General features: G+C 35.3%; 1 protein-coding gene across 3 annotated transcripts in view; it reads right to left on the bottom strand.

Annotated features, from left to right (window-relative positions):
• waca (WW domain containing adaptor with coiled-coil a) overlaps window positions 1–25,087 on the bottom strand; it is a 44,701-nt gene extending 19,614 nt beyond the window's left edge. For all 3 annotated transcript variants that reach the window (XR_015503278.1, NM_199660.2, NM_001441418.1), the window contains 6 exon segments: window positions 24,858–25,087; window positions 24,646–24,679; window positions 23,667–23,853; window positions 16,993–17,084; window positions 11,462–11,577; window positions 6,899–7,014 (listed from right to left, as the gene is read on the bottom strand). Coding sequence is in view for 2 of the 3 variants with exons in the window: in NM_199660.2 (NP_955954.2) it covers window positions 6,899–7,014; window positions 11,462–11,577; window positions 16,993–17,084; window positions 23,667–23,853; window positions 24,646–24,679; window positions 24,858–24,898 (586 nt within the window). In the remaining variant the exon portion in view is untranslated.
• Window positions 25,088–25,789: the final 702 nt, after the last annotated feature.

Raw genomic sequence — 25,789 nt, 5'->3', positions numbered from 1 at the left:
AAGCAGTTCGTTCAAACACATTTATATGTTATGTTTTTAACTGCATAAAAAATATGGATGCAACAATAGATTTTGGTTTTACGATTATAGTCTGAAGAATAATCATGGTTTCTCGGTTATCACGTCTAATGTAAATTTAATCTTTATATTTACTGTATAAATACAAACTGTACCGTTTAACATTTGCACTTTTAAAATGTGCACATATTCATAGCACCACATTGCACAGATTTACTTATTTGAACTGTACATACTCACTGCACATGGACATCTAATAATGTACACACCCACTGTACATATACATTTGTAATCATATTTATTTATCTGCACACTACTGATTATTAATAGCAACCTGTACATATATTCATATATTGTAAATCTGTTCATAGCTAATACATACAACCTGTATATAATGTTGATAGTACATCCATCTGTAAATAACACCATGGTTTTTCTATAACTATATAAATGTGGTCAGCCTGCCAGTTTGTCCATTCACACACATTGTCACAAACAAAATCACATTACCTTTTTTTAATGTGCATACTAGCATTTGTTTGGTAAAAGCGTTTCCATCGTAATTTATGAGCATCTTTTCATACCGAACAATAAGTTTATCCTACTCCGTAATGCACATACAGTTGAAACTAGGAGTTTATATACACTGTATAAAAAGGCACACAACCATTTAAAAAGTCAGACGTTAATATGACTAAACTTTCTCTTTTAGGTAGGTTTGGATTATGAAATTGAGAAATTGTTATTACTTTTTTGAAAGTCAAGTTTACATACAATAGGATTCTTATGCCTCTGAAAAAGCTCAGATGATTGTGTCAAGGTTTTGGAAGTTTCTGATTGGCTAACTGACAACATTTGAGTTAATTGGAGGCACAACTGTAGAACAATATTTAAAGAAAGCCCCCACACAAACACTCTGCTTCCTTTTGTGACAACATGGAAAAATCAACAAACCAGAATCAACAAAAAAAGCCAGATTACAGTTTGCTAAATTACAGAATAAATACAGAATAATTTTTGGAGACATGTCCTGTGGTCTGATGGAACTAAGATTGAACTGTTTGGCCATAATGACAAGTGTTACATTTGGAGGACATTGGGGAAAGCTTACAAGCCTAGTAACACCATCCCAACTGTGAAGTATAGGTGGCGGTAGCATCATGTTGTGGAGCAGTTTTGCTGCAGGAGGGACTGGTCCACTTCACAGCAAAGATAGCATCATGAAGAAAGAACATTATGTAGAAATACTGAAGCAACATCTCAAGACATCAGCCAGGAAAATAAAACTTGGCCACAAATGGGTCTTCCAAAACGACCATGACCCTGAGCATACTGCCAAATAAGTTAAAACGTGCTTTGAGGAAAGCAGAGTGAATGTTTTGGAGTGGCCATCACAAATCCCTGATCACAATCCTATAGAAAATTTATGGGCAGATTTGAAAAAGCTTGGGCGAGCAACACAGCCTACAAAATTGACTCAATTACACCAATTCTGTCAGGAGGAATGGGCCAAAATTCCTTTAAACTATTGTGAGAAGCTTGTGGAAGGATACCCAAAACATTTGACTAAAGTTATACAGTTGAAAAGCAAAGCTAAAAAATACCAAGGAAATGTATGTAAACTATTGAAAGTCTAGATATAATAATAAAAAAATCTAAAAAAAAAAAGAATTCTCTCATTATTCTGGCATTTAGCAAATGTGAATCATTTGGTTAATCCTAGCGAACCTAAAATAGTAGGGATGCACGATATATCGGCGGCCATATTGTTATCGGCCGATAAATGCTATTTTTAAGATCAAATTCTGAATTAGGCTGATATCTTTAAGCCGATAAATTACGCAATTGTACACCTGCCACACATACATGGGCGGAACATGTTCAGACTTGTCCTGTGCATTATAAAAGAGCTCTTCTCACACCGTGTCCTTTCTTCATGTGGTATTGTTGTGCGTTAATAACTCAGTAAGAAAACATGTTCCTTATCATTGTAGATATGTTTGATTGAGTGTCATTGTGTATTTTGCATTAAATCGCCTCAGGAAAAAAATTTGCAAATCCCTGCACACGGGCTAAACAACTACTTGTTAGGCTGTTTGTAATCTAATATGATTATTTGTTATTATCAACACGTTGCTTCCCATGTGTTGTTGATGGAAGATTGCATTCAGTTTGATCAGAATATTCATATTGATTATAACAAGCGTGCATGAGAGCTGTCACCGCGCACGCATGCACACACACACACACACCTGACAGCCTTCACAAATCAACGGGGGAGAGCCTAGGTGCGCCGGTCACTGAATCCAGAATACGGGCTTTCAACTCGCCGCACATTCTGTCTTTATATTAGGCTGGGTTTGTCATAAAGTCATTCAAGCTCAATGATCCTGGTGTTGAATCAAAATATGACTCCAAGGGCAAATCTGTGCCCGCAGTTGAGTGAAACTCACAGCGGTTTATCATAAACTTTTCATCGATCATTTTCCCCGTAATTGACAGCAAGAACGAACACAGAAGCGTTTTCTGATTGACAAGCACTGCAGCTACATGTGTTCAAAAGAATCTAAGGGTGCTTTCACACCTGTGAATCGATTCAGTTGTTCCGAAACAGAGATTACAATGGTTACATTGTTGCTCTTTGCTCTTGGAGCGGTTCGCTTTCACACTGCAAAGTTTCAAATCGGACCAAAAGAGCTTAAACGCGTCACGTGCGAGTAAACTCTCCTCACATTGGTCAGAGTGTCAGGGTTTATTTTGCAGCGTCCCGCTAAGCTGTCAGGAGAAGTGGTGGTTTGGTGGTGATTGACAGGGTGCACGCGCGCGATGTGTCTGAGGAGAGATGCGGAGGGGAGGGGTGAGAAGGGTGCGCGACGATACCTATTTGAGGACCTGTAGGGAGACGCGAGATTACCGGGAGATCATCACTCGTTTGCGGGCATCCGGAGACTCGCGAAACTTCCCACCCCAATCATAATTCTCTCTTCATGTAGCCGTAAGCCTATTACATATCCATAAAACACAGTGATACAACCGCGCTCGGATCGGATCGCTTTCTCACTACAATCGAACCGCTCCAGGGTTCGTTTCAATCGAGCCGAGACCACCTCATTCAAGCGATCTCGGAGCGATTACTTTGGCGCGGAACAGAGCGCGATTGCCCTGTTCACATATGCCAATCGAACCGCGCTAACTGGGCAAACGAGATACGTTCCGAAACAAAAGTGTAGGTGTGAAAGCACCCTAAAACCTCAAATAGGACTGATTTAAGCCGCATTGTCTAAAGTAATACAATCTGTGTACAATCTTCACTTGTACGGTGGCTCTGAACTGTCAAAACAGCTCTAAAAAGGCTTTTTGGACATTACATATTTGTACATGTGTACATCACTGTAACACATTTTATTTAGGAATATTTGAGCTGGTTTCAGTCCTTGGCTCTTTCATTGTTGTGTTATTTAAAATATATTTAACTTGCTTGTTGATTAAATCCCATTTTGTTATTTAACCTATTATTTTTTTGCATGGTGACATATGTGAAATCGTGAATATAGGTCTATATATTCACCTTGCAATTTTGAAGTTATAGCTTTTTTGCTTTGAGTATAGACTATTCAGTTCATAAGAGCAGTTCATTCTTTTATGAAGTTTGCTGTAAAATAACATTTTGAAATATTTATAATTATCGGCCTATAAATATCAGCTATCGGCCTCAAAGTCTGAAGAATTATCGGTTATCGGTATCAGCCAAAAAATGATTTAGCATCAGACATTTTTTTTTTAAAATGGTTTTGTTTCATGGAGTGTATGTAAACTTTTGGTTTAAACTGTACATCTTTTATACATATTTCAAAATCTGTACATATTGGCGTTTCCATCAACTGTTTTTATGTGCATAACCAAAATGTGAATAAAAATAGGTGGATAGAAACATAGCTTATGTGATTCCAAAATGTTTCTTGACCTACATTTTATCTTTTATTTCTTAGGCAGTACATCTTTAACTTTACATTGTAACCAGAATTGAAGTTTCTATGCTTTGGTTTACGATTAGAATCTTTCTATGACAGTACTGCCATCATAAATTTTTTTTAAAACTCATTTAAAGTTATATTCAGAATAAACAAGCTCTGAATGTAACCTTCAAATGTCAGACTAAAAGAAATGATAAAAGAACACTTCATATTTTTAGTTTACTTTTACCCTTTAAAAAAAAGTCTTCAAAGTAAGGCTGCACAATACTGGAAAAATCTGACATTGCAGAATTTTGTTTTTCCTGCAACATATTTTGCAATGAGTACAACCAGATACCAGATAACTTAATTTCTATTTGGAACCAATTTATAATATTTGATTGGTATGGTCCTGTAGGGGATCAATCTACAAGCATATATAAATGCAATAAAGAAAAAGAATGCATTGTAGATTAGAGTCTAACAGAATTCAGGTACACAGTAAATGAGTAATTATATGTAAAATGATACTGCGTATTCTTTGTTTTATAAATAATTAAATAAAAGTAATGGTTAAAGTTACAAATGCTGCAATTTCTTGGGCCTAAAAGCTTTTGAAATACTCATACAGTCACAGGCCTCAAAACCTTATGCAGATGATCAATTATAAAACAGACTCAACATTGCATATCCTTTGATGTGACTATTGCGAACGAACATATTGCGATATCTATGCTAAAATTATATATTGTGCAGCTCTACTTCAAAGCAAAAAATTGAATATAAAAATGACATTTGGAAATTATTTTGGAAATTGCTTTTAGTTCAGAGCCACTTGCTTTAAAGCATAATAGAACCATGCTTCATCCATTACAACACTTGTAATGAAACTCACAATGCAACTCAACAGCCTGCATATGCAGAACATAAGCAAGTGAAATGTAATTCTGCTGTGGTCAGCGACCATGCATTAACTTAAAGCCACCCTGTCTACATTCGTATCTAGCTTAGGTCTATGCAGGACTGCACAATCACAGTCTAATTTTATTATGAACAAATTCATTTTAACCAGGTGTAAACAATGCTTTTGACAAGCTGACCTAAATGAACAGCCAAAGCCAAAAAGAAGAGCAGAATCTAGCACGAGCTGTTTCACTTTCTCACGATCGCTCACGCGCACATCTATATTAGAAATAACGAACTTCTTGAGCAGATGATAATAATGTGCGTGTGATTATTGAAGTGCTTCTGACATCCAATCCTTTGAGAAACGGACAAACGCGAGAATGAAGCTCAAAACAAAGGAGAAGCCTCAAAAAACAAATGAGCAAATGATTTTCTCAGCAATCTAAAACATGAACAAACTGTCATGTTTAACTATTATCATCACCTTTTGGACTATTATGAACTGGGAATGACAGAATTACTTTCTAACAAGAGGTTACATGTGCTTGTAAAGATTAAAGATACAGATGAGTGGTTACTGTGGGTTATATGTTGCGTTCTGAACCCAAATAAGGCTTAAATGTATGCTGTGTGTAGTTTTTCTGTAATTGGTAACATATCGAAGACTGTAAGGGTCTGTATGTGTTCATAAATGATATCATTTATTTATTTTATATACTTTCAGACGTTACAGTAGGCATTCACATTCATTGATCTTCATTTCGCATCATTGATCTGCAGTTATATTCAAATCATGTTCATAGAAAGGTTAGTAATGAACATTTATACAAGTATTTCTGTGTATAAAGCATCTGTTTTGTGAGAAGTGTTTCTCATATATTTGAACGACCTGTACAGCTTTACTCTAAACATTTCCTCAAGCGACAATGACGTCATCTAAAACTTTTGTCGTACCATTGGTACCCTTTTGGCAGTGGAAACGCAAGCCTGACAAAGGTGACTGGTTCCGTACCACTCAGTGGAAACGAGCCATACATGATCATTAGATATGGAACAACTTGCTAAACATTTAGCCTATTTGTGTTCAGGTGTTGCTGATTCATTAGGGACAAGGAAAACACTTTAGTGAAAAACAAAAGCTTTTACTGACCATATGAAATCAATATACTCAATTATAAAACACAAAAGAAATCAATGACCCAAGTCAAACTTTCCATCCATTTCAGGCATGGAAAACTATGTCAAAATTCCTAATATTCTCAGCTTTTCCATGGGAGTGGAGACCCTATGACTTAAACCTGCTGCTTAGCACCTGCTTCCCTCCAACTGCTTTGATGGAGCCAAGCATTGAAAACTAAATCTAAAGAGAAGTAAACTGCTGTGGCGACTGGCAAATAAATGCGAGAAGAAGAAAAAATGCAGCAGCATGCATAACTAGAGTGTTTAAAGAGCATTAATACGTCATGCTGCACAAGGCAAAGATTTGCTGCTGCCTCCTACCAGCATGGACAAGCAGACCCTGACATTGCTTATGTGGGTGGTGTGGATAAGCAGAAGTTTGAGACATAAAACATAGCAAAAGCTCTAAATACAGTCGTTCTATAAATACAAAAGCAATCTGTGACCACACAGAAAAAGTCTGAGAGGCTACATTAAAGAATATGAAAAACAAAACACTTTGAAACAAACCGGCTGACACTGTTAAGACTGAGAAACCACAAATGTTTCCATCATCTGCTACATAATCGACAGTTGATCATCTCCATCTCTCTGTATGTCTAACCTCAGACATGTTTGAAAAGTATTAGACTGCACTGTACATTCTGATATTTCCAGAAGCCAGGACAGTTCAACTTGGACTGGTCTGGCCACTAAATGTTATGGAGGCTGACTAAAGCCAAGAAAATAAATTCTGATTATTTACTTGATCATGAGAGTTCTGAAATTCTCAAATTAACTTCTAAAACTATTAATATTCTGGAGTTACACACAACCTTTACACTTCAGGGGGTTACACTTACTAGTGCTGGAGTAGCTGGCGGGTGTAGCCTGCATGGCCTCACGCCTGTAGTCCCTGTCTTTAGGGAAACTGTTGACCACTGCAGCCGTCTTGGTTGCCTCCTTCTGTCTTTGTTCTCTGAAATAAAAAGGCATTTAAAGGTGATCCAAGCATTCACATACAACAAAATCACATCATGTTCAGAATAGGAAAAGCCACACAATAAAATTAAGCCATCATCTCTTAGCATTCTGCAAGTGATTTGACAAAAAGAAATAGCCAGTTGCATTTTGCATGAGTAGCACATTTACATTTCAGACAAGCTAACGATTTCATCATTCACATTGTGCATGTAAGTGCTGGACACTCAACACATGAAACTTAAATTGCAAAGGCTGAGATTTTAAAAGTGTTTGTGCTGTATTTTAAAGTTAGCCTGAGACTGTGATCTTTTGCATGTGAACATGTCACTACCCATTGTTTTCAGTGTCTCTGAGCAGCTTAGCTTGACTTAAATGCTGCTCCACACAAATACATCTGTCCATGTGCTATTAATTTTTTTTTCATCGCCAACTTTAATTGGGGAACTAAACATGAATTTTTCGAGCTAGAAATGAAAAGGCCAAAGGAAGAGTAATGATTTAAATTAAGACATTACTAAGTTTGCACTTAAAACACTATGAAATAAAATTGTTGCTACTATTACTATTACCAGACCCCCCCTAGTTTATCATGATTTTTTTTGTGATAAAATTACCTGATTTTGTGGTTGTAATTCCCAGACATTTGCAGACAATTTTGCGATTAAAATATATAGTAGTCAACATTTGAAGTGGTTTAAAACCCTTCTTCAAAATTGTCTTTAAGGAGCAATAGGTGATTGTCTTTAGAACATTTTTTTTGTGTGCTGGTTGAAAGTCTCTTCACATTCTAATAGTGCTGATTAAATGATCTAAATATATTTATATTTATTTTTATATTCTTTATAAGGCATAAAACTAAAAAATGTTCATCCAATTAAATATTGTTGGACCGACAAATAGCTCAATTATTACAGGTATCTCAAAATGTCAACAAATTTAAATTTTTGTCTGTTTAAGCAAACTGATACGTCACTCGCGTGTACACATGAAGCATGCATCTACCCCTGACAGAGAGTGAGAAACATCATCCTGCAAACTCTGCATCAACCTGAACTTCTTTCTGAAAGACCAATGTGGCCTTGTATGCATGAAAAGAAAGAATGTTTCTGAAAGGGCTTCTGCCAAAAATGCAGCATCAAAACTTTTAGAAATCCTGAATCAATATCGGAATTACTTTTGAACGCTGGAGGGCAATGACGTTATGCAGTTCAAAACAACGATCTGAAGGATGACACCATGGCTGAAGTACTACATTTAGACAGGTATGTTTTAAACTATTTTAGCCACGCAAAGCTTTTGTAGATTGTGTTCTTGTTTATAAATAGGTGTATATGCATGGTAGTGTTGCTCAGCCACTGAAAACATTCGGCTATTTTCAAGTTCATGGAGTACCTTTTACAGCATTGATAATATAGACACAGCCAAAAGGTGGTTGTATAACTCTTAATTTTATTCACGATATTACTTTCTCTCAGATTTCACTCCGCGGAGCATCTGACATAAATCTCACTGGCCATGCGTTAGGGCTTCCCCTACTGTAATAGACCTAAAACACGAATTGCTGTAAAAGTAGTCATTGGCAGTGAAGCGTTTTCTCTCGCTAACTGTAGGAAGAGTTAAACGAAGAGATTTATCGATTTTACATTGTCATACATGTAAAGCACAAATAATTTATTACTTATTAATTAGCTATTATTGGACCTTCAATTACAAGGTCACGTCTAGCAGCCGCCATCCTTATATCAATCAACTTCGTTAAAAGCTGCTTGCTGTTCTGTCTGTTTCCTTGTTCCAATTTGTTTGCTCCAACTTTCTTTTCCAGTCTGAAGCGTTTCAAACACACAAAATGTCCAATTCATGCCACAGGATGTCTAATCCCATCTTTGCTTTGACTTCAGATGCGGATAAAGCGTGAGTGTTTTATGTGTGCTTTAATACTGCACAAGATGCAGTGGAAATCGTTCTCCCCCACTTTTATGTAGGCTAATGTTAGGATTGTGAGGGCACAGAAGAGTCGTCATTTTTCAAGAGACACTTAAATACATCACGTGTACTGCATATACAATGTTTAGAAGGCATGTAAAACAATTAATTGGAAACTGAAAAAATATATAATTTGATTATATGGTTTGGAATTGAACATTTTATGAGATTCTTTACATTTTTTGCGATTATTTTGCGTTTAAATTAAGAATTTTGCAGGATCTTGAAAATGTGTGACATTTTGTTAATTTTGTGTTGGATCCAGCGATGGTGAAATGCGACAAACTATTACGGCAATTGTTTTATATTATAGTGAAATCATTTTACTTGGTTATTAAGATCATTATAATTACTAAAAACACTACAAAATATAGATTTAGTTTCTACATATCAAGAAGAATGTGAATGTAAAATCTGATTTGTTTGCAAAAATAAAAAACATCTTGTGTATTTTTATAACTGAATCTGCATTTCATTTTAGAGGCTGCCACTGTCCTCCAGTGAAATACAATGCATTTCCCAACAGGCAAGCCAGACTGCAAAAATATAGTTGTGTAAACTGGCAGTGAGTGGAGTTACAGAGCAAAACAAAGACAAATTCTTAAAACATGGAATGCAGATTTTTAAAATAGAATAACTGACTTCAGCATTTTTTTTTTAAATAAACAAGTATGTTCACTTAGCATGTTTCTTAAATAACTGCAAACTATAAAAATAGTGGCATTTTTACAATTTAGGAAAGTCAAAAACCTACAGCACCAAGAATTGAACACATTTTTGCTGCATACTAGGGGCAGCACGATATTGGAAAAATCTGACAATGCGCTACCTTGTTTTTCTGCGATATAGATTGCGATATACTTTGGGACCAAAAATTCTTTTCAAGTATAACACTTTATTTTAAGGTTCAGTTCTTGCTCTCAGAAAACCACTTTGACGTTTGTCTCAAACTCCTGATTTGCTTCTCAATAATAGTTATTAAGATAGTTTAAGTATTAGGTGGGATTAGGGATGTACAATAAGATCATAAAGAACATGTGCTTTATAAGTACTAATAAGCAGGCAATATATTAATATCATGCATGCTAATAAGCATCTTTAATACTAAGAATAGGTTCCTAAAGTGTTACTGAATGTATTCATTTTGATTGGCTGGGATGAGGCAAGCATAGATAAATGCAACAAAGCAAAGCTAAAAGTGAAATAAACAGTGCATGCTAGAGCTGCACAATTAATCAAAAAAGATCGCAATCTAGATTTGACCATCTAGACGATCTTGATGGTCGTGACGTGAGCTGCTGACTGTGCGGGCGTGCGCCCTGCTTAATGATAGATGCGCGCGCGTCTACTTTAGTGAACAGAACCTGCATATGCTGTGAGTAACAGCTAATAAAGTTGTAAATAATATTCAGCTTGCGGCACAGAGTGATCGTTTGAGAGCCGCACGAAGTATGAACAGCACTTAGCAGTGAAAATGAAACCGAAAGTGTGCATATCATTTAATTAATCATATCGCATTTTAGAGTTATGACTGCGACAAGCATTTGATGTTTTTTCTTTCATAGCGAACACACAGTTGTGCATAAAAATAAATGTTTACAGTGTCAGTATAACTACTCTAGCCTATATAATGTTGATTTTACCAGTGAATTAAATGGTCTAATATTGTTCTTAATGAGATTGCAAGCATAGGCCTATATCTCAAACATAATTCAACATCAGAATTATTATAGGTAGAATAGAATTATGTATAGAAACCAGTAGACCTACACACAATATTAATATTGTTGTTTTACCATATGTTTGAAAAAAAAAAATCTCATATTAAGCTTTATTTTATGTCTACAGAATCGTGAGAGAATCATGATCTTTATTTTAAGCCAAAAAAATAATAATAAATAAATCACGATTCTCATTTTAGCCAGAATCGTGCAGTTCTAGTGCATGCATTATGAATTACATATGTAAATGTAAAAATTACACTGTAAAGTCAACTACATATTGCAAATCTTAGCGACGTGACTATTGTGGATGGCCACGTTATTAATGCTGAAATGATAAATTGTGCAGCTCTACTGCACACTCAAATACGGTCAAAATGCCTTAAATTAATATGCAAAATATCTTTTCCAATACATTAATATGAATCGGCGCCAATTAATGAAGGTCATAAACGTCAGTGTGAAAGCTTGAGCACAGCCACTGTCACAGTGTTAAAGCTCACTGCGCGACTCTGGTCACAGACTGCTGATTTGCTGTGATGTGCTGCAGACAAAATGTGTGAAACAGGCATAATATACTAATTCTGCAGAAAGGATTTTCATAGGATTGACAAGTGATTCTTATTTATTGATCAACTTGTGTTATGAAGACAACGTTTAAGGATTAGTCCATTACTAAAAAATTATTAAGTGCTATTTGAATCAGAGCTGACAAGAGAAAAAGTTTGTATTTAATACCTCTCCAGCCACTCTTTGGGTTTCTCCCACTGAGACACCTCTGTCCTGCAGTTGTAGTAGTACTTCTTCCCTGAAGAACTGATGTGTTCAGACCAATCATCTGCCGGTTCAAATGGCTGAATAGAAAAAAAAACAACAGGTATGAGCATTGGGAATGCTGATATCAGTAAAAGAGACATGAAAGGGAGAGGTAAAGGAAGGAAGATAGAAAAGAAGGGTGGGGAATAGAACAAAGGCAACAACAAAAGCAAAGACCTGAAAGGAAGGGGAAGAAAGGGAAGACAACCCAGGTGTTTGTTGTTTTTCCTCTGACATAAGGGAAGGCTAAAGCGAGCGTCAGTATGAGGAAGTTTAAAATATAGAATAAGACTGGGGAGAAAAGGGAGCATTAGAGAGAGACAGACAGATGGAGCATGCAAGTGAGAGAGTGAGAGCCAGTTGAATCCTGATGCAAGCGTGTGTAATATTTGATGAGGTGGATCTCTGTGCATCGCCCCTGCAGGATGCCTCTTTAATCTGCCTGAATCCACCCTCCACCTACTAGCAGTCTGACAGTCAAAGCCTCACACCACCAAACCAGACAGTCCCGATCATTAAAGCTGAAGTGTGCAATTTCTGGGCAACTAGAAACACCAAGCAGAATAGCAAAAATAATAATAAGTTTCCTTAATGTTTTCCCCGTCGGCCAAGAGGGTCAGGAATTGGTTTAGACTGACCCAGTTAGCTGGAGCCAAAAGTATCTTTCTGACTTGATACTCATCCAAAGAAGACGTGTATTCTGGCTAATTCTTTGCTAGCAATGGATTTATTAGGATCATGTGCCAGCACGCAAACAGATAGCTATCCACAGATGTTATAAGGGGTTTTAACAACAGATATTTACAGGAATTCAGTAATAGGTAATAGGTACAGGACCAGTCAACTGGCAACAAATTTTTACCTTCAGGTCATTATCCTGGTTGCAATTACACCATCGCTATGATGCATGCCAGCTAAGAACAACATCAGTAGCAACACTGAACAAGTTTAACATTATATTCTGATCAAAGTATATTGCCAAAAGTTGAGACACCCTCAAAATCACTAAATTCAGGTTTTCCTATGACTTCCATGTCCAAACTGGTGGTCAAATGTTAGTGCGCAGAAGTCACTTTCTGCAGAAGTCAATGGCTACAGATTTTTGTGGGCTTCAAATTAGCTCAAGAAGTTTGTAAAACACTTCACTGAATGGGTTTCAATGGTCGAGCTGCTGCAATCCAAAGGACAAGTCTAGATTAAGCCTCATTCACACTACAAGCGATGCGCAACGGCAAAGCAACAAGCGACCATTCATTTTTAACAGCGAGCGAGCAACTTCCAGCGACCTCTGTCTATGAAAGCGACAACGACCAGGTAGGCGTATACAGCGACAAAGTTGAGAAAACTATGTAAATGAAAAGCAACTTTGAGCAGCAGCCAATATGAACACCAGTACAGCTCAGGTGATCATCTGTCAGCAGTGTAAGTGGCCAGTTGTATTCCTGCTGTATATACCTACACAGACTTGCATTTGAAGCAGAGTCACCCAGAGCGACAGGCAGCTACAAAGTCGCTACAAGTTGTTTTATAGGGGTTGAACTCTTAATGCTTCAGCATACCAAGACATTTAGGACAAAAGCTATGTTTCAATCCAAAAATGCTAATTAACTTTATGCGTAAAACTGAAATATTGCATATAATGTGCGAATAAAGCAGCGTTTCCATCCAACGAGTCAAAGAGAACAAAATTGTCACTTTCTGATTAACTGGTGCCAAATATCAACAGAATTTGCTGTGGTAGGACAAGCTGCGTAAATCTTTTCTTCATTTAATAAAAGACTTGCGCCTCAAAAAGAAATCCTGACTCACAGTGAATGTTATGCTTCTAACTTTTTTATGGAAACAGTTGATGAGTCCCTTCATGTTCAAACATGACTATACACCAGTGCTCAAAGCAAGGTCCATAAAGTCATGGCCGAGCAAGTGTGGTGTGGTGAAACTTAACTGACTCAACTTCAACCCAACAGCACACCTTTGGGATAAATTAGAGCTGCAAGCCAGTCCTTCTCATCCAACATCAGGGCCTAACCTCACAAATTCTCATAAACACACAACTAAACCTTGTGGAACCTTGTTAAATATTTAACTCTACAGATTAAGATTGGGATACCATTAAAGTTCAGGTGCATGTCATGGTATGTCCCAAAACTTCTGACAACATAGTGTATGTTTTGTTGGGTTTTGCATGTTTTGGGATATGGGAAATGTAATATAGATTGAATTTAAAACAAGGATTGTCAACAACAATAACTTGTAGCACAACATATTATTAAGAATGAGGAAAAAAAGCTACAAATAAAGTTGGCAGGTAAATGCCATTAAGAGACAGTTAACTGTGTGGAGGCTTATCAATCAAAATTTACAGCACAAGTAGATCCTGTTCTGCTAGATTAAACCCTACTTTGAAGTCAGAGGTAATTTAGTACATCAAAAAGTTGATCTTAATACAGAAATTGCTTAAGACAATCTTGTAACTACAAATGGGGGCCCAATTCCAGCCCCCATCAACCATCTTCGTCTTTTATACTATTTATTGCAACTAGTCAATTATTTGTAAATCAAAGGGCGAAGAAACCCCCGTTTCAGCAAGGGGTTTTCAAACCTTTAGTTTGAAAAAAGATAGTTATTTTAATAGTTATTTTTAAATATAGTCCATGGTTTCTGCAGGTTTTGTCAAATCAAATTTAAGACTTTAAGACCCCTTTAGGACTATTATGAATTAAATTATAGACGTATACACTGCTAAACACTAAGATTTTTTTTTCTGATGGCCCGGTTACTTCTGTAAATAGCTATTAATTGTTTTAATGGAAAATTATGTCAAGATATGCATTGCTTTAGTTTTCTTTCCCTGATTAAAAAAACTTAATTTGGGAAATTTACTGCAAAAATGTCTAACCACTGTTGTGAATGGAGCCTTTTCACATTTGAGTGTTTCGCAGTAGAGGAAGTTGTCTTAATAGGGCTGGGCGATTTGGCTACAAAATCAAAATATCAATAATTGAACATTTGAACTATTACATTTAATGAGCGATGGTTTAATTTTTTTATTACTTCTTAGCCCCCATAGTTCACTGACAAGTTTTGTACAGTAAATTATTACTGTACTTTGAAAGATGAAAGATGTTTAAATGAAGGGTGCATTATTGATTTAAAAATAATTGAAGGAAACACTATCTACTATCGATAATTATTTACAGAACATCAACGCTGAACAACAAAAAAATTAAAACATTGTCTAAAACCAATGAAAATAAAAAACTTGCACTTTTGGAAACAAAAAACATTTTCAATGTTTTTCACATTAAAAGTAGAAAATAAGCAGCATCTCTTCTAAATAAAATAACTAATTTTTCATGTAAATAATTTTTAATTTTAATTTTATAATTTTAAACATTGAATTTCTTGCATCTTTGGTAAAAAATATTTAAATGCAAATATTAACATTAATAAAATGAAAATATGCCTGCTTCCAATCATCTTCAATGTAGTGCAAACATGCAATGTTTAGTTGCACTTTAACGAAGCCTGCACTGGACCATAACCATGCTTTTGATGCAGAAGTACAAATCAGCCTTAACAGAGCGGGGTCACTTGACTCCATGCGGGAAGTAGGGAAAGTATTTATTAAAAAAAAAATTTACCTGAAAAAATTAGATCAATTATAGGTTCTGAATGACGATTTTAATGAATCGCCCAGCCCTACATCATAGTTGGGTAAACGTAGAGTGCCGTGAATGGGTGAGTACAACAAAGAATTTCTTTACAATCCTATTTGCTGAAATGATAACAGGAAACTCCAATGTTATCAAAAAGTATCAAAAGTTATAAACTTTCAGAAAAAGAAAAAAATGTTAATTGCATTAAAAACCTCGCACAAGCGGTAATTATAATTTTGTAATTCATGCAAATATGTTATAACACACACATAAATACATATTAATGTAAATACTTTTTAAAAAAAATCTAAATAAAGGATTCATTAGGATTCAAGGATTTGGGAATATTCTTGTAAAAATGGTTCATTGTATCTCTCTCTCTCTCTCTTTATATATAAGATATATATAATTGAGCAGATATATTGATTAAATAGAGAACAAAAAAAAGGACTTTCTAACAACATAAAAAACCTAACCGACTGCAAAAATTTGTAATGTTTTTTCTCAAATTACTCTCAAAACACGATGTTCATTGCAAAACTACAATTAATACTGTTCATTTCATTGTACACGAAACTTCATCTCTGTCCTTGAAAAAAAAATCACAATTAAGTACTACATATTTCAAACCGTGAAGAAATTCACCTCTGTATGCCTGCTGACAGCAAGCTTTAGCCTTCAACGTAATTACAAGGTTTAATACAAAACATAAAATCTCTGGAAAGGTAATTGAGCAGATAAAGTAGGTTTGATGAATGGGTTCATAAAATAGGTGGATCATCTTCCCATCTTAGAATGTGGAAAAGATTTCACCAAGCATATTGAGCACGACCTCATAACAAATAGAATGAAAGACCATTTTAAACCAAGAGTAGCAAAAGGACAGAGATAAAAATAAAAAAAAATTTGGTTTCCATGCCACTTCAATATTATTAATTTTTTTTTAAGGCTCACCAAAATAATCTTGGATTCATAAAGAGAGCTTACAGCACAAATATTACATCCATTCATCAAGCTTGTTGAAACGAGCTTGGTTTTTTCCAACATATTTCACAAAGCAATCCCTTAAATTGACTATGGCTTGGCAGTCCAATATGGCATCACAAACGACCAAACAAATTATCTGAAATACTGTAATTATTTTTAAAACCTCATTACTAGAGAACCAAAACTATACGATGTCCATATTTTTCATAATCATAATCAGTAATTTGCAAAAATGAATGACCTAATGAAGAAGGTAGCAAAAGCACTAAATCATCTTTCTTTGCTTTGGTAAAGGTACACTGTGCCTTGTTACTCCCAAAAGAGCTCATATTATCTACAGCAAAGGGGACAGATGGTCTGCACACAGGAGGTTTGCCACACAACCAGACAACACATTTAACAGAGATGCCGAATTTCTGCCAGGAATAATTCTGCTGGGTCCAAATAATGGGCCCATAAAATAACATGCCACTTATTAGAAGTCTGAGGTAGTTCAGCAGATATGCCAGGATAAATGTTTTCTATTTTGACTTCATTAGTACTAAATTAACGTATTTGAATTGCGACTTCCAGTATGACATCTATCCAACATGATTTATGCAAAACTAATAGAACCAAAGGCTGTTATGATATCCTGGAATAGTCTGATTTATTCAATCATCACTCATTTCGATAACAGTCTGTTTGTGCCAAAAGGGCAAAGGGTTACTTTCACAATTAGAAAAGTATATGGCCTTGCTGTCTGTGCTGATTTCTGGCTCATTTCATGTTGCAGACAATGTAGATGACAGAGACTGTAGTGCTTACCGTGTCTGATGATTTGTTGGGATTCGAATGGGAGTTGGAGCTGTGCAGAGAGCTGTGGTTATGGGAGTTCTCTTGAGGAGATATACTGGTCCCTAGAAGAAGAAACATTTGAATTATTTGGATGACAATGAGGATTATGTTGTTTAAAACCAGCAGAGGACAATACAAACTGACACATGTATTACCACATCCATTTTATTACAACAACTCTACCAGAATATTATACCATGAGCTACTTCACACACAATATCCTAGAATTAGTTGCTTTTTTTTACTGCCCATACATTTAAGCATCAATATGAATCACTGTTACAGAAATAGAGCTTTTTATGATTGACTGATGCCGAGAAAAACACTTGCGGTGCTTCCTATTACTTTGAGTCATTAAACTCAATCAGTTTGAACCACACTAACTTGATTACAATGAACTAGATCCCAGATGAGTCTTAAAGTAGCAAAGATGACATATAAAATGAAAGAAGTGATGAATAAATAAGATTTGTAGCACTCATGACAGTGCATTTTATTATTGAGAAAGTGTTTGGGCTGCACAATACATCGGTTTAGAGTCTATATCACAATGTGCAAATCTGTAGTACTCACATGGCAGGATCTGTAATGTCATATTGGCATTGTATTTAACCAGAGAAAACAGTTCAAAACATACAAAGTTTAACTCTAATCTAAGGCCCAGTCCCAGTTCTATTTGTGTACACCTAGCCTTTGAAACAGTGTGAAGGAGAAGGGCTTCAAAATTCACCCCTAATAAATGAGACAGCACTACATTTGCATTATTTTTTTGGTGATTATCTTCAGAAAATCAATATCATGTTATTATAACGTTATAATGTGGCATTAAGATTTTAACTGTACTTTACATTTACACAGTGGCCATATTCACGAACACAAAAACAACATTAACATTAAACCAGACACTGTAAAAAGGTCATTCCTAGCCACTTTCTGAAAGGGTATTCAAAAGTCAGAGTGACAGAATGTTGTGGGACTGCTTATTAGTAAACGTTGATAAATCTTACCAGGTTTGGTTCAATGAAAACGAACGAAAAAAAGACTTGATTTCGCTGTCCCTTAAGTAGGATTGAATGACAGGAGGATGAGTGTTGAGGTTTGGGCCTTTAAAATGTGACAGAATCAACTAGAAGTGCAAACACAATCTTAAAGAACTGATTAAAATGCAATAATGTAATTTGTGCAAAATGGGAAAAGCGCACAAAAGTGCCAAATGAAAAGACTTATAGTTTGACTTTAAAAACTTAAAAAATAGGATTGTTTTTAGAAAAATTACAAGCATTCAATGATTACTCATTTTGACAAAAACCTAATAATCAACAGAGCTGCAGAAAGATGCAGAACAGCATAATGATTTTACATTACACCAGACTCAAACTCTAAACGATACATCCGGCACACTCATGAATCACTAACTACCCACAAAACATTAGTCATGATAAAAAAACAAACACATAGTGAATTTAATCTAATGACCAATAAGCATGAGACTACTCCAATACCCCAGCATTTTGGTCTGACCCTCAAACCACACGCTACCCATTAAAAGTAGGAGAAACTTGTCTTTGATGTTCTATTACAGCACAATGCCAATAAATAATTCCAAATTTAATGTTTTGTTCACTTGCCAGTTATCCAACTTTTTTAGGTGGAAGAGAGTGTCAAGGTTATGGGGTAGAAGAAAGGTCAAGTTAGTCACATAGCAAGCATCAAGTGACCTACAGTCAAAACCTGCCAATCTACAAACCCTCACCGGTGCGTATTAGCTGCACACTCAGACTGCAGACAGCCCTTACAGTACAGACAGTTCTCAGAGAAGATGTGTCAGATTTGTGCCAGGAACAAGAATACAAACCCACTGTGAGTGTGGAAAGACTAGACTCAGACATAATATATGTCTCAATATACACTTAGAGTACATTAAATCAATATGCTTTTTTTGTTGGTGGTGGTGGTCACAGAATGCTAGGTCTAAGGTTATATATACTGATTCATAATCAATTATCTTATGCAACATTAATGTTTTATCCAATCAAATGTTCTTCAAATGAGACTGGCTAGCCCAGAAATACACCCAAAGATGATAATGGTGTAGCAAATCAATGCAGCTTTTAAATTTTAAAATGCACACAAAAGAAATATAAAACAATTTTAAGCTAGCTGCAATTTGCATTGGCCTACATGTTATTGATTGAAGTATGTAGTGGAGTATTTCTCAAAGCAAAAAAAAAATGTTCTTATTAAAAAAAAACAAAAAAACAAGGGTACTAGTTGGAGAAGCAGGTAAAGCTTTAATAATGTTTAAAAAGTCAACTTAGCAGGTGGGGCCAAACCAGAAAACCTTATTCAAAAAAATTATTTTAGTATTTATGACAAAAGTTAAGAATAATTTTAATGATCCTGGCTAAGTTTAATTAGATGAAATACATCAGATTCCATCCATACTTTGTATTCAGCCAAAAGTATATATCCCAAGATTGATCTTTTATGTATATTCTCATATAAATCACTACAATTTTTATGCTGAACATGCTGAAAAGAACTAAAAAGTCAATTATAAAAAAATCTAAAGTTCCTTAATGTGCACAAGATGACATGTTTAAAAACTCAATGAAATTCACCATCTCTGATGTAACTATTAAAACTGCAGCACACCATCAATCAAACAGCTGTATTAAGAAGTGTCATGTAATTCTTCACTTGCTATCAACATCTACAGCTTGATTGTAAGCTAGAAAATATATACATAGATGTTTTTTAATGTGTAAATCAAATAAAAATATATGTTTATCATTTCACAGTTAACTCTCATGAAAACCTGGAGATGAAGACTGCATTTTCATTTAAACTTACAACAAACACATTTAAATAATTGTGTTGTTAACACATTTCGAAATAATAAAAGACCAGACCGACAAATTAGATCCAAAGCTTTCAAAACCACTAATATTTTCAATATACTTTGCTAAAACTAATTTAAGAAGTCAATATCTGCAAAAAAGCCACATTGCAAATAAAGTATATTCTTTGATTTTTGTCAGCAAAAAAAGAAGATAACATTTTCCTAACAAAAACACAGCGAGTAGTCCTATGCAACATCTTTATTTAAAATAGGCTAAAGCACCCAGCTGAGTGAGATCTGAAGCTCCCACAACTGCTTTATTCATCATTCCACTGTGGAATGCAGTGACTGTTCAATTAGAAGACACATTTATGAAGAAGCAATCCCGTTATCTTCTTATCGAAATAAGAGCTGCAAATTGGCATTTTGTGATTAAGCTGAACTGCCTTTATATGTATCAAAACTAGGTCAAGATTTCTAAATGTACAGATAAAAGAAGATTTACTGAATAGGAATGACATGGGTTCATCACACCAAGCATGATAACGTTTAAGATGACTTTAAAGAAATAATAACTTTACAAGCTTGTGGATATTCACTTGCGTCATCATATTTAAAATCCAGTGGGTAACAATCTGATATGATTCTTAATGCTTTTATTCTATGAGCATTTCCATGCAAGTCACCTTTGCCATAAAAAAAAAAAGTTTTCACCAAAACCCTTTCTAAGTTTGTGTAGGCTTGTATTTTACAGTGCTGTAAAAAGACCTCAAATATCTGTCAATGTTTTTAAACAATTATATTTGATTTACTAAAGTCACAAGTGCCAAATTCATGTCACATCCATAACCAAGCTTTTAAATGCAAAAATGTCAAGTAAAATGAATTCAGCGATTTTTGTTCTATAGTGACCCAACTCTTCCCCTTTTGATTAGCATTATTTAATTTGGGTTGAGCGGTTTAATTCACAAAATTTCTGCAAAGTATGTTGTAAACTGGCTGACTGTTTGTGTCACATCCAAAACGCATGTTTATTTCGTTCATTTAAAATATAAAAAAATATATTTGTATTTGTACAATGTATTTGTTTTGAGATTTCACTGCAAATGTCACATCCATAACGATGAAATTGCTCCTATTCATTCTTTTATCAGAAATAATATTTATATTCAGTAAGAAATTTGACAGAAATTAAACAATGCAATTACATTCTCTGTAAATAAACTTAATGTGACAAAAGTGTTATCCTTTGGAAAGACATGCAAAAAAGTTGTTTATTGCGGGTGTTTTTCCCTAAAGAAAAGGCCTTGCATTTGAGATTTAGGTTTCAGTTTAATACTAGAGATCAATATAGATTACTTACAAAAACTTCGCAAGAGTAATGCGTTTACAATAACAATACAACAGTATACATGATAATCCTATTAAATTAAATTTTTTAAAAGATCTTATTTTGTATAATTGCATTCATGCACAAGTGTTAACATCATTAGCAGCGTGATCCATCAAAAACTGTATGTACCTATTATATTTTCATATAACAGAAGATATTGATCTTAGAAATTAATAATTTTCAGACTATTTACAGCAGATCTGACTTTAAATGATCTTGTTTTGATACTTTATTCTGGATACTAATACAGTTTAGGTCTCTATTTTCCAACTCAGTGATTTGAAGAGTTAAAGGTGCAGTAGGTGATCGGCCTAAATGCTAAGCGGTTAGCATAACATCTTTGAAACACAATCCCTCCCCTTTCGTCTTAAGCCACGCCTCCTCAAATCATGAACATTAAAGATGACAGAGACCCACTAGGTCATGTTATTTGCCAGTTAGAAAGCTTTATAGTACTTTTAATACTACAGTTCTGAATGAAAGTCTGTATTATATATAGCATGTTTTCAGTTGTGTAGTTAGCAAGCAAACCTTTTCATCCCTCTGTTATCACTCTCTCAACAGTCTTAATATCTCACAGGTTTTGTCCTAAAGCGACTAATGTATGCTTATTGATTGGCCGGCAGAGTGCAGGAATTACACTTATTACAAAGCCAAACTGACATGCTGTTTCAGAGCGCATATTCAGAGTAGCATGGTAAACAATATAGGGAGCGTGTCACAGGTGGTCATTGTTCAAAAATGAACCAATGTGATGTGAATATAAAAGCAACTTCAGCTTAGTAAAGCAGGCTGTGCAGAATAGCGCTATTTACTAATGTTTTGTTATTAAACTAAAAAATAATCAATGCTGTAAAAGGTCTCTAATGAAACTGAAAATAGTTGCATCATCTTTTGCCGGAAGATTTCAGCGGCTGAACAACACTTCTGTCCATATAACCCATTCCTAAAACACAATCTACATCAGCTTTGCATGACTAAAATGCTTTCAAAACATAAAATTAATTGTCTAAAAGAAATATTTCAGCCATGGAGTCATCATTCCAACTGAGTGCAAAAGTAACTCCAATATTGATCTAGGATTTTAAAAAGTTTTGATTAAGGGATTGTTTTCAGCACTGTCACTCTTGTCCACTGCCCGTGTAAACGCATATCGGCGGATCTGCGCGAACGGGTTGGCAGTTGTTCAAATCTACATTTGTTGACAGACAGTTTGGGCTTCTTATCGGAATTATAGGTCCGAAAATATTTAATTGGATGAACTTTTTTTTGTCTTATGGCTTACCCAAAAATATAAAAATACATATAAATACATTTAGATCATTTACTTTAATCATTACTATAAACTTTTAACCAGCACAACAATTTTTTTTTCTGAAGACCATCACCTACTGCTGCTTTAAGAAATCAATGGCTAAATAAACAAATTAATCAAGTGGTAAAATATCATGAAATGTATATGAAGAAACTGATGATCACAGTGAAACTCAACTAAACTTTACTTGCCAGCTTGACATAGCAACATTTGATCGATCAAAATCATGAGTGCCCATATGATACGGAAAGAAATGTGAACTTCATCTGTAGAGCTGCTTAAAGTGTCGCCAACATTTTATTGGTTTATGCAAGAAAAAACTATTCATTCATTTACAAAAAATCTTATTTTGACATCTTGCCAAAACAGAAATTCTGTTTAATGTTCAGCTAATTCAATAAAGTTTCATTCAAGAAACTTTAACAAATGTATTACTATTGTATTGTATAACTTACATTTCAAAGTAATAATAATAAAAACTACGTATTAAAACAAAAGAATAAAATAAATAATAAAAATGAGTAACAATTTTTTAACCATTTAATAATAAATCAACCGTCACTTCAAACCAGTTTGGTTCCGAACATTACTTAAAGTATGTTTTATTTTATGCTTGAGCAGTAGAAAACAAGCACAGGTATGCAAAAGACATGATGCTGAGGAAATAGTCTTAATTTTCATTTTTGGTTAAACTATCAAATAGAACTATAAAAACCAGATTTATTCTAGCATAGCTAAAAACATGCTTAATGTTTCCCATATCAATAAACTCATGTGGATCTGGCAAAAAAGCATTAGGAATTCTGCAGGACATTTTCAAGTGATATGAAATTATTACAATTCTATCTGTCACAATTTCTGATTTGAAAGCTAGGCAATCCCTGTGAAATTCATTTAACTTTGTCTCTTTAACCAAACACAGCAACATGACTAACACAAAAGGATGATTTCTGACTAGTTGTGTTTCTATAGAAAAACCTAAGCACTAATTGAGAACGCCATAAGGTTTACAACACAGATCCATGACCAGTATCAGCCTCAGACCTGTGCGTCTAATCAAACGATCAATATGACTCCCGGCCTTCCCTTCTTACCTCCTTCTCGCTCTCTCCCTCTGTGTGGATGGATGGCTTTTGCTCTGCCATGGCCAGTGTTGTCCATGTGTTTATTGTCTGGACTGTCTGATCTCCGCAGCATCTTGCATGGTGGAGTGGCATCATTACTGTCGCGCATCTTCTCATGTCTGTGATCCGGGTGACTCTTGGATGAGTACTTAAGAGTCTGTCAAAACATGACATTTCTGCATTGAACTATGCTGCACAATTACTCTCTCTCAAATGCATTAAGGAGCTGGTTTATAGTGGACATAGCTGATATTACATAGCTGACAAGCCTGTTTACCCTGAGAAGACTATGTTTGATGCTACTCTAAGGTGTTTTTGACTAGCAAACAAACATCTGACATGTTTTTAATTAATAAAACATTTCATAGGACTATATTATGTATATTAATGTTGTCATACCATATCTTTACTTTTTTCAGTTAACTAACGTAACATGGAAAGTCTATAAGGACAATTATGCCATTCTTAACTATATCTTAATCATTTACACGATAACTGCATTCGTTTTATTTGGATATGGTTGCACTAACTAGCTATCAAGACGGCTGTTTATAAACAACCTCTTGGCCTTAAATTATATTTACGACATAAAAGTTTTTCTAAAACATCTTATTATGCCCCATAATATCATGATAATACATTTTATATTACCAATTTTGATGAAACTCGCAGTAAACGCAGGCCTGGTGTAGCCGCTAGCAAGCTAACGTTAGCCTGTTAAAGTCGCTAGCGCCCTGGGCGCATTTAAAATGTGATAAATTCGACGGGCAAGCGATTTACGACAGTGCAAATTCATGTTCACATCCTAAAATATACGTGTTTGTCGTTTTAAGCTGAACTCCGGAAAAATACGACACTTTTTTGCTCTGTTTTACGCACAGAGGCCTGTACTGCTTCAAAAGCCTGGACTAGATTTACCCCATTTTAATCTTATTTGTTTCAGATCTACCTGATAGGGCTGAGAATCCCTTCGGTCGGTGCACCTATGAAATAAAACAAAAAAGAGAGACAAAATTAAAGTCAAAACCCATTTTGACTAACATTGTTAGAAATTGCAACAGCTGAATCGGCTTCCTTAAGTTTCTACTTATTTTGGTTTGGCTAAAAATGGCGGATTGTCAAAGCGGAGAAGGAAAATCGGAGTATAAAACAGCTCTTTACCCATCGCCGAGTCTCGGTTGTTTCCTTGCATACATTACCATCAATGCCGTGTTAGTGTGTGTGAAGTAGATGTGAAAGATGGGCGACTTATTTTGCTTTAGGAGTGGGCTATCGACGACACGATCGCGTATATTATTTCAATAGTTCTGGCTATTGGAGTCGCTCTTCGCCTCTGCTAGTCAGTAGAGCGCCCTCGGTCCATCTCCCACTCACACACACACCAAAACTCTGCCCCTATCTACAGAACAGCGAAGCTCAGCCTTCCTCACACACCTCAATCCGGGTTACTTCGGGGCTCGCTTCGGATACACTCGGCTACTGTCGGGACATTTCGGCCGCAAATACAGTTCTAAAGTAAGTAGCGCATGTGAACACGAAGCATCGGTGAGGATGTTCACTGGGATAAAACAAGTCTAAACCAACTGTGCTTGAATTACTCACAAAGAAGTTTAATTCTCATTCAATTTTAGGTTTGGAAAAGTGTTGACTTTCAGTGCGAGCAATTTTAACCCAATACTGACATCTACTGGACGTGTTGAGTCAGTACTGGAAGATGGATGCAGTGCAGAAAGGCCCTGATGCAGTATGACTCACTAAAACAAGTGAGTCTGGGGAATTCTGGGAAAAGATGCATGATGTGAGCGCACTTTTTAAATGAGACAGCAACAGGAACAATGTCAAAAATATCACAAGTGGAACCGAGTCCTTCCAGGTAATATGAAGTGAGAAAAACCAAGATTGTTATTCGAAACCATTCATTGCAAAATATAGTGTTTTAAATCTAATATAAATTAAGTTGGCTTTAAAACTAATGTTCTAAACGTAAAATATCTGCCAGTGGCAATTAGAGCTGTTGGTTCTCTTGGGTAATGTATATTTGCACATTTAGTCTGGATTTTTGTCTGTTTTTCCATGTAAATTTTGTGCCAGTT

This window comes from Danio rerio, chromosome 12 (genome assembly GCF_052040795.2).
Source record: "Danio rerio strain M-AB ecotype USA chromosome 12, GRCz13ab, whole genome shotgun sequence".
NCBI classification, from domain to species: Eukaryota; Metazoa; Chordata; class Actinopteri; order Cypriniformes; family Danionidae; genus Danio; species Danio rerio.
This window is presented reverse-complemented; position numbering and strand designations above follow the sequence as displayed.